General features: G+C 41.4%; 1 protein-coding gene across 1 annotated transcript; it reads right to left on the bottom strand.

Moving 5' to 3' along the window:
* Window positions 1–6,646: 6,646 nt before the first annotated feature.
* Window positions 6,647–9,364, bottom strand: marcksl1b (MARCKS-like 1b). Its single transcript, XM_004563678.3, has 2 exons — window positions 9,051–9,364; window positions 6,647–8,076 (listed from the first exon to the last, which is right to left on the bottom strand). Exons 1-2 carry the CDS (start codon window positions 9,135–9,137, stop codon window positions 7,519–7,521), a joined length of 645 nt encoding a protein of 214 aa, XP_004563735.1. The 5' UTR covers window positions 9,138–9,364; the 3' UTR covers window positions 6,647–7,518.
* Window positions 9,365–11,023: the final 1,659 nt, after the last annotated feature.

An 11,023-nucleotide genomic window follows, 5' to 3' on the forward strand; every position in this document is an offset into this window, starting at 1 on the left:
GAGAACACCTGGCTGGACCAACACGCCGGATGGGAGTTGGGGCATGGCAGGTGCTTCAACCAAAACAACATCTTGGGGTTTAGTTCTTTTCTGCTCTACTTTACACGTGGCATAACATTTTTTTCCGGGAGCAATGGTAAGTGGCCCTGGACCTTGCCATTTCACTTGCCCTATGGGATCGTCGGCTGCATGGGATCCTAGGGACTGAGTTTGGATTTTATCATAAACTGCCTGTATCCTCATGGAGCTGACTTTGTTCTCACTACCGCTATCTCTGCACAGCTGAAATAGGCGGCTGAACAGAAAAGCGTTGGTACCAACCACTACAGGGGTTTCATGACCTTGTGGGGGCTCAGGACAGACGAGAGCGAGGACGTTAAGGGGACCCTTGACACCTGCTACATCCTCAGGGAACTCTATCTCTACTACTACATACCCATGGTAGGGATAGGACTCAGCTGATAGGCCCCAGATGGCTAGATTGGAAATGGGCTGTATAGGGACTGTTGGTATGTTGGCTCTATACCAATCCTCAAAGATAATGGTCACTGTTGACCCTGAATCCATAAGACCATGGCATGAGATGTTATTGACCTTAATAGGAGCTATGGATGATGGACCGATAAGACCTTCCGGTATGTTGACACTTTGAGTTGGAACATTGGTAGTATTAACTCGGGCAACACACTGATCTTGAGCGTCTGTACTTTGACTTTGTCCATGTGGGCTTCCATGCACTTGATGAATAAGCTTTTTGATTACCTTTTGAGCATTCTCCGGAGCTGTACATTTGTTTGCAAAATGGCCATTTTCTCCACATCTGTAGCAGAAATTATCTGACTCTTTACTACTCTTTGGCTTAAAGGTAGATGACTTTGGACTAAAGTCTCCTTTGGACTTAGAATAATGGCCTCTCTCTTTTGCATAATGTTGTGGCTTTACTGACATTACACTTAACTGTGTTTTCAGCTCTTTGACTTCTTTTCTTAACTGTTGCACTTCGCTGCTTGTGTCTGATTTCTCTTTTTTCTTTTCTCTGGACATCTTTTTGTGGCTTGACTCCGTAGAATGAGACTGCTTGTTGAGCTCTTTCAGCTTTTCTTTTAGCTCTTGAATTTCGGACTGAAAATCATGTTGCTGACAGCCTTTAGAGTCTGTTTCACTTGCTACTTGCACTGCATGCACATGCGGTCTCTGTGCTGGTTTTTTGAGTTTTTGTCTTGCAGCTTCACGCTCCTCTTCTTCTCGAATTTCTTTGAGTAGGCTTAAAAATGTCGGGGGATCATTCCGCTTATCTCTTAGACCTAGCTGAAGCAGCATGAAGTCTGATTCAGTGGCACCTTTAATGAGTTGCTCAAGTCTTGCTTTGTTGGCTTCATCTACTTGTAGGCCTCCCTTTTGCACTACTTTGTTCAGTAATCTTTCCAGTCTCAGCAAGAAGTTAGACAAGCACTCACCTTGTCTTTGATGCATAGTTCTGAATGTGAGATACAATTCCTCACCGGATTCTGAGGTTCCAAAGGTACTTTCCAATGCCTGTAAGTAATCCATATGGTTTGCCATGGGATTAGACATGCGCACTGCTTGAATGATCTCCAGCGCTGGCCCTTTGAGACTCTCAATAATCCTTCTGCGTTTCTCCTTATCTGAGCACTCATACTCATCAGACATGAACTTTACTTGTTCTAACCAGCTGTCTAAATTGTCTTCACCAGGTGGAGTAGGGTGGACTCCAGAGAAGATTCTAAAACGACGGTATGAATTACTTTCATTTGGCTTGGACTGCAAAACATCACCTACCGCCCGAATGATTGACTCGGGGTTGCTGTTCCATGAGGTGCTAGGATCACATAGTCTTTTAACATCCTCCAATGTTTTCCCTTCATCATGTAGAAATCTGTCCAACTTCTCTGTGAATAGGTCAGAGTTTGTTTCTTGTTCTGCAACAACTATTTTCCATTTACTTCCTTCTTTAACTGAAATCACCTCTGGTGGAACTTTGGTAGGATCGACTTCTTGACGGCATTCACATAACATGGTCAGGGTTTGATTATTGGCATCAAACATTTTTCCTCTCACTCTTACCTTGCCCAAGGTTTTTACTTGTTCGAGGGTTTCTTCTACTGTGGATATTTCCTCCTCTTCAGACACTCCAAGAACTAGAATGGCATGTGCCTGATCAAGCCCTTCACCTCTGCACCAATTTGCAAGATTTGGTTGTGAAACATTACTTTTAGTGGCCATAGTTTTAACAAGTTACTTTGTAGGGGGAAGACAAGAAATGAATTGAAATTACTTTTTAGGACCAGTGTGACTCTTAGTTACTTTAAGGTTACAGCAGATTTAGTGGTAACTTAAAATTTATATAATACAACAAAAAAAATCCCAGCGGTGCCTCCAATGTGTAGCACCCAACTCAAGTAGCTCTGGATTAACCCTCGGTTAAGATGGTGATAGTACTCTGAGCGGGGCCCTGGGTACGTTACTTATTTTATTGGTAAACATGAGAAACGATAGCTAACCAGTTTTAACCTTTGTACTTAGAAATCTTAATGTTGGCGGTGCCTCCACTTAGTGAAAATAAGGAGTTCTGTCTAATCTTCACTAAGAATAATGAATTTATCTAACATGTTAAACCTCTTTTACCTTTAGTAACCCTTATCACTTATAAACTCTGTAAATCATAAATATGACACAACACAACTTTAAATTCAACATGTAAGATTTAGTCAAAAAGTATGATTTAAATAAAAATAAAAAATACAATATTCCAAGTTCTGAAGTGTTTCCTTACAATTCAAGTGGATGGTTTTTTTCTCTATTCACAGTCAATGTTTTAGAAACAACACATTTATCCAAGATATTCCCCTTTTTAGTTCAGTTCAAATTTGTAACCTTTTAGAGCTCATGTACTGAAACCGTTGCAGGCCTGATCGTTGCTCGGGCTCGTTGGGCCAGAAAAAACACAAATGGCCGCTTCGCTTGATAAACAAGCAGAAAACAAAACGCACGTGCTCGTGGCTACTCACAAATCCTTCGGGCTAAGTGCGAGGACAAGCTGAGGGGCAGGCTCGGTTTGTGACCATGCGGCCTCCACTCGGCAACGTGGTCGGAATTAGCGGCATACATGGGCTGCTGAGCACACTGGGACAAACCCACGGAAATCCTATCCACAGCAGAAGGGTCCAGAGAATTCCTCTCGGTCCATCATCACAGGGCAAAACAGTCCATAACAGGAACATAGACTCTGCATCCACGGCTATTGTTTTGACTATTCTCCCGTTAGCTCTGGTACACAACCTCCTCCGGTAACGTGCTGCTGCCGACTCTCACTAGCTTAGTTTTTCTTTTCTTCGCCTCACTTAGATCCCGCCTTCCTTACGTCTGATTGGACAATAGGTTTACATCAACCAATGGGATAAAACAAATACAAGATTGACAACCCAAAATGAGCTTGTAAAACAACTTGAAGCAAATACAAAGTTTTCCTTGTTTTACATTAGATAACAAACCTTTGGGTTTCTTGTAACTTTAACTCCATGAACACTTAAATTATAATTGACTTCTATTTATTGTGATTTTAAACACGTTTTTAATGCATTTGAACTCTTGTTTTGTTTTTTTAAACACATATGAAATATTTACAATAAAGCTTTTACATGACAATATTTATATCCTTTTAACCTGTAGTGTCTAAAATAGATATTTGAGACCAGGCTACACAAGGATGACCCAGATCGGCGCACAGAATTTGCAGAATGGGCAAAACAAAAATTGGAACAGGACCCTCAGTTCACGCAGAAGATTTTGTTCAGTGATGAGGCAAACTTTTATGTGAATGGTGAAGTTAACAAACAAAACCACCGCTATTGGTCTGACACTAACCCACATTGGATGGATCCCTCCAAGACTGTTGGAACAACAAAAGTGATGGTTTGGTGTGGTATATGGGGTACAACGATAGTGGGTCCATTCTTCATCAATGGAAACCTCAAGGCCAATGGATATTTGAAATTGCTACATGATGATGTGATTCCCTCTTTATGTACTGAAGCCAGCACGTTCCCTGAGTTTTTCCAGCAAGATGGTGCACCACCACATTATGGGTGCCAGGTCCGAGCATTCCTAGATGAACAGTTTCCTGGAAAGTGGATTGGTCGTCGTGGGCCAGTTGAATGGCCCCCAAGGTCTCCCGATCTGACCCCCTTAGACTTTTATCTTTGGGGTCATCTGAAGGCAATCCTCTATGGTGTGAAGATACGAGATGTGCAGCACCTGAAACTACGGAAAGTTAATGCCTGTGCTGGCATTTCTCCTGCGGTGTTGCTATCAGTGTGTGAAGAGTGGGAGAAGAGGGTTGCATTTACAATCCAACACAATGGGCAGCACATTGAACACATTTTATAAGTGGTCAGAAACTTGTAAATAACTCATGAAAGAATAAAGTTACGTTGAAACCAAGCACACCATTGTTTTTCTTGTGACATTACCAATAAGTTTGATGTGTCACATGGCCCTCTTCCTATTGAAAAAACAAAAGTTGGATCCAAGATGGCTGACCACCCATCTTGAGAAGTTTGCCCCCTCACATATACTAATGTGCCACAAACAGGACTTTAATATCACCAACCATTCCCATTTTATTCCGGTGTATCCATATAAATGGCCCATCCTGTAGTTCATACTTGTGTATTAATTCAATTTAATTCAGTTTTATTTATACAACAACAAATCACAACAACAGTTGCCTTAAGGTGCTTTATATTGTAAGGTAATATTTCTCTCTACAATATCTGATAGAAAACCCCAACAATCAGATGACCTTCTATGAGCAACCACTTGGCGACAGTGGGAAGGAAAAACTCCCTTTTGATCATTATTACTTAATTATGTATTAGTAGAATAAATCTTTACCTGTTCAGATTTACTGGGTTGTATCTGATTACAAGTATACATCTAGAAAAAAAAAACATTCCCAATGGAATAACAACAGCAAAGTTCTCCCTGGAAAGCCATCTTGTAATGCCTCCTAGCACTTTTGAAATGTTAACCTTTGTTCAGATGGTTGTCTTGATATAAACAGGGGTGCACATAGGTGGTCAAAATAAAAGACGCGCACCAGTTAAGAAGTTGGAATGCGCGTTTGCGCACATAAGATGTTCTGGAGGAGGACAGACATTTGTTCAGAACTCTTAAAGATGTCGAAGAAGCAAGCTCCGTAAGCAATTACTTTGGTGTTCCTCCACCGCAAAAGAAGCGCGTATTCCAGGAGGAATATAAACACAATGCACACACAGTGTCAGCGTATAAATGTTATTATAAAAATTAACAGAAAGTTTGCAGACTTTACCCTGTAAGAAAGCTTTTAAAGGCTTAGTTTTACCTTTTTAACATCTTAAATTTTGTGAAATTTCATGGAAATCTGGAATTCTGCAAAAGCAAGAGTTCTTCCATAGATTTAGATGAGAAGGCCGAATCTATAAATAGCATGAAGTCCTTCATGTGGTCAGAGTAGTACCAAAATAGTCAATTTTGCTCTACAAGGGCCTGATATCCACTTATGAGAACATTATAATGCTACTGTTCTATCAAAATTTTAAATGAATATCTTCATATATGGCTCTCATTTTTCTTAGAAACAAAAATTAGGTAAAATAAAAAAATCTGGTAATTCTTTGTTTTTACATTCATCAGGTCCCAATCAGCCCAAATATCAAAGAGAAATTAAAAATGCATGCTGTGGATGAGTTTGGGTCTTAGGAGGTTAAATCTGTCACTAGAGCCACCTGACGTTAACCCATTAATTACTTTGTATTTATACAAACACACAAAACAAGTATAAAATGCTGACTAAAGCTCGATTCAGACTTCTGCAGGAAATCTACATCCTTACTTACAACATAACTGGAAACCCCTCTTAACCCTGCCATGCCACTGAAGTCGTTGCGGGCTGCATCGACGTGATCTTTAGTTACATTTAACATTACAGGAGGTGCACTTTAGGTTATGTCAAAGGTTACAGTGTAGCATTAAAAGCTATTTCCAGTTACAAAGTAAGTCCCATTCAAGCATAATTCACGCATAAGAGATAATGTTACAGTGGTGACTAATGAAAGTGGTTATACCAAACCACAGACCGTGTAGTAACACTGCTCTACGTGTGGAAGAGTGGGTACATTATTTCTAGATTCTAAAACTTGAGATACTATCACTTTAATAAATTTTGAGGTCAAACCTGGAGGGAACAGCACAGCGGCTGCATTTATTTATTCTTGGTGCTTTCGTAGAGAAATTTGGTACTCGAAGAACTCTGAACGAAATCTTTGCAACAAAGTTACAGTTTTCTATACATTACTGACCAAAGAAGATTTGTAATAACTTTCCTTCGGGATTAATAAAGTATTCTGATTCTGATTAACTGCCCAGAGATTACGTCCAAGTGGAAAGGTTTGCTTCTTTAAGGACTTATTTGTGTAATGGCGTTTATGTGTGTTGCTCGAATTCCTGTTGCTTGACTACTGCGAGTGGACGCCTGTTTACTCGTTAAAAATGTGATAATGTGATAGACACGCTCAAGAGATTCTAAGTCAACTGTACCGTGGCAAGAGCAGTGCATGATGGAAATAAGCATGAAGACACATAAACAGGCAGGTAACCAACATTTATTTACCATTATCAACTTTACAATAAAACCAGTAACATCTGTCAACATTAGCAAAATAAAGAACAGAAATCAATCCAATTTATTTACAGAGACAAAGCAGATTCAGGCTCACACAAGACAGATAAACAACTCTGCTTCATATCAAACTGCAACAGTGAACATAGCAAGCTTAAGTGTTCTTTTTTTTTCATAGTAAGGTAAAAATCAAAGTCGTCTATCTTTTTTTTTTCTTTGAACAAACAAGACATAGCTTCTCTGAATCTTTAAGATGGTTCTCTATAATACACCACAAAATACTTCAAATTTGGGTTAAAATATAGGAATGTAAAAAGTTGGCAAGTCTTTTCTGATTTCTTTTTCTTTTTCTTCTATTTAACAGTCATTTCAAGTGGTTGTGGTGTCCTAGTATCTTATCTAGCGTCGTTCCTTCGGCAGGAGGCATCTTGAGCTGTGGATTTTTAAGGGAAAAGATGCTTCGACCTCCAATCATCATCCATCGTTACTTCATGGTGTCATTTGCCGGCCAGCTAGCCATTAAAAATCCCCCCCCCCCCCCCTCCCCACGCACAGCAACCAAACCCGCAGCCTAAAACTCAGTCCAGGTTCAGATGTCGAGCAGTAACCAGGAAAGTGATCTAGTGAATCTAGTCTGTCGTCTTGTTATCATGACGAAAAAAGTGGCACGTCGAAGGAGTCTCTCACATACATGTGTATATATTTACATATACATATATCCATATACATATGTATACATATACACATATATATAAATATATATATATATATATACTCTTAATTTTCTCTCTCTCTCTTGAAAAACAGTTCACCCAGTTCATTGTGAGCTAAACGTACAATCACTCTTTCTTTTCAGACGGAGCGGGGGTCGAGCTGCTCTCCTCTGTCGGTTTCGTGGCCTCGGGGGCAGGAGCAGCTGCCTCTTTGGCCTCCTCCTTGGGGGCCTCCTCCTTAGCTGGCCCCTCCTCCACCTTCGGAGCCTCAGCGGCAGAGGCAGCGGCGGCGTCGGCGTCAGCAGCCTCCTCCTTCACCTCCTCTTTCTTCTCCTCGGCAGGAGCAGCGGCTCCATTCTCAGCAGGCTTCTCCTCAGAGGGGGCAGCGGCAGCCGCTTCCTCTTTCACAGCCTCGCTCTTCTTGCTCTTCTTGATGTTCAGTTTGAAGTTGAAGGGCTTCTTCAGGGAGAACTTCTTCTTCTTCTTCTCTTTGGTGCTTTCTTTGGCCGCAGCCTCGCCCTCCGGTTTTGCAGCCTCTCCGTCTGCAGCAGGCGCCGGTTCGATAGTGTCACCTCCCGCACTGGCTTCAGGCTCCTTGGCGGCCTCCGCGGAGCCGTTGGTAGCTGCAGCATCCCCATCGGGCTTTGTAGAGACATCGCCATTGGTCTTCACGTGACCGTTCTCCTGTAAAAAGGGTTACAAAAAAAAGAAGAAAAAAAAGACACAAAATAAGTCAGCTTTCTATCAAGTCTTGTGTTTTTTAATTAAAAAACAAACATAAAATACAAACAAGAACAACTGCTGGTGGGGAGGTCTCGTATCTTTGCCGAGCATCGTTGCGCTCATCAATTAACCACCATGTCGTCTGGCTCAAGAGGCGACGCCTTGCAGTACCCTAATCAGGCGATAGGCGGCGGCAGCGTCTCACAGACCGCCCGGGTTGCCAGACAGACGGGCTCAACAAAGACGAGGCTGAAGCTCATCGATGGACGAATGAAAACACCTTCATTTGTTATTTTTTGTTTACCCAAGAAAAATGTGATAATTTTCCAGGGGAAAAACATTTAAAACTCCGAAGAATTTTTTTTATTCATGAACCCCCCCCCCCCCCCCCCCCCAAAGACTATTTGGTAAGAGTGACGGAAAATCGTTGTTTTGAATATTAGTGACATTTGACATCTCATTAATGACTAATTTTACTTACATTACGTTTTGGAAAGTACCAATTTGCAAGATTTGCGGTGAGACGGCAACAGGGCTCTTTTCAGGGAGGAGTAGTAGACTGCCTACGTGCGAGCAAGCCGCCCCCTCCCCCTTTTGTGACTGGCACTGTCAAAAAGCGTTCTCGGTTCGACCTCAGTGACAAATAAACACATACTTACTTGAAACTGGGAAAACCGTGACAAATAACAGCCCCCCTCCCCGCGGACTGATATGTTTTTGGGGGGAGCTCTGTGAACACCCGTCTGAGCACAAGATGCTACAAAGCCCCACCTGACTTACCCCAAAATGTCCTCACATTCAAGTTTAATCGATTCATCGTTAGCCAAATCCGCTATATGCGAGGTTTTCGTGTGAGAAACTCAACTTTTATCAATTTATTATGCCATCCTTCTGTGATAAAGTAGTCATACGGAGCAACTAGATGGTATATTTACCTGTCCGTTGGTTTTGGCAGCTGCAGCATCAGCGGCAGCAGCGTTTGCCTCCGCGGCCACCTCTCCCTTGGATGCCTGGGATCCCATTGTCTTCGGTGAGTAGCGGTCTTCTAAAGCAAATTAAAAAGAAAAACTAAAAAAGGCGCGTTTTAAGTTAATCCAACTCCAGAGCGAGTTACGTATCCAGCGGTGAAACCGTGAAAAGTGTGTGTGTTTTTAATTTTTTTTCTTCAAACAGCAGCTACTCCCCTTCGGTTGTTCCCGTTGTCTGACTTGCCACCCCGATAGAGAGAGACCCTCTAAACTCGAAGCTCGCTGAACGCAACGCTTCAACATACAGCAGGTTCAGGGCACCACCCGTGGGCGGATCCTGTTCATGAACGGCCAATCATCGTCTGCTCCAGCCCGACTTTGTCCAATCACCTCTGACTCCCTAATTGTCCCCGCCCCTCTAGTGGACCCCCAGCAATGAAATCAATTCAGCCTTACTAAATGCAGTGTTTTATAGGCATGAAACTAAAAAAACAATGCTGACATAGCATAAAGATAAGAGAAAAGTCTCCCACACAAAAGTAGTTTCCTTCCTTGTAGTGAGTATTACTGTATGAGTGTGTTTGCTTACCTCAATTCACATGATGGCTGATAATTCAGAGGGAAGATATGGAGCACATAGCTTCATAGAACATCTAGGTGATTACCAGATGAGAGTGAGGTATATTTATAGTAAACATTAAACCACTTGTTTGGATGTGTGTGCGGGCTTTAATAGCATTGCACCTGATACACTCAGTCATAGCATAAATTGAACCTAAAGTTGCTTTGATCAAGAAATCAGCAGTGAGAAATAATGAACACGGTATAACAACTCTATTCACTGTAGCAGTTTATTTACACAGGATGCACAAGCACCCTTAGGGCTGCAACTAGTTCTTTTGAGTTATTAATTGACTGTTAGATCCTTTCCTCAAAGTGCCAAAAAAAAGAAGAAGTGAAAACTGCTCTAAAAAGTAGAAAGACAACCCTTTTTACCTAGATTTATTTTCCTTTCACCTCCCATTCCCACTGTCTCATTTCATGGCATTTAGTAATGCACTGCACCATTATTGTTTCACTTTTGCTTCCTGGCGTAAGTGGGGGAATTCTGACTGGACATCTTTTGGTTTCAGTCTCAGTACAGATGGTAGACAAAAACATATCTCAAATTACAGTCTGATTCAGCAATTAGTCAGACTGTCAGTAAAATCCAACACGTTTCCAGAAGTCAACTTATGGTATGAAAAAGCCTCCATATAGAGTAAATCACAGGCACAGTCTCCCCTGGGCAGTCAAATTACTCGAGAAAATAGTAGTTCCATCAGGTAGATGTATTATGCTTTACTAGCACAACACAGCTCATGAAATACAGTTTAAGAGGAGAAGAAGTAATTCTTGCAACACTATAGCCATCTTAAAATTCCTCTATTTTTGAAGTACGGCTAAATTAGCCTTAATTTCAGAGGTCACTTGACTATTGATTTTGCATGTATGGAAGAACAAGTCAAACCATATAAATGACTATGCCCTAAATAAAGCCTTTAAACAGCTTTTCTTTTTGCTCTAAAAAGTTATACTTCTACCACAATCTGTACTGTTGTGGAAATCTAGTAATTTTGGATTGTCATGGGTTTGATTCACTGCATCCCACTAATTGACAGAGCAGTTATCTGAAAAAGGCACACTGGAAGAGCAATTAGATCAAAATCTTGGTTACACAGAAATAAACGCAACCTAAATGGGCATTCAGGGAGCGCATGCTCCGCCAAGGCCAGCGTGCTCTTTTGCAGTTAAAAAAAAACAGTAACCCACTCGTTTCCCCATGGATCACCTCTCCGCTGTCTTGGAGTTCAGCACTTTTTAATGTTGCTTTCACCGTATGTCCATTAAGTCCCTCACTGTGATGGAAGAAATTTTATGACAGTTTTCATTTATACAGA

This window comes from Maylandia zebra, linkage group LG22, assembly GCF_041146795.1.
Source record: "Maylandia zebra isolate NMK-2024a linkage group LG22, Mzebra_GT3a, whole genome shotgun sequence".
Taxonomy (NCBI): domain Eukaryota; kingdom Metazoa; phylum Chordata; class Actinopteri; order Cichliformes; family Cichlidae; genus Maylandia; species Maylandia zebra.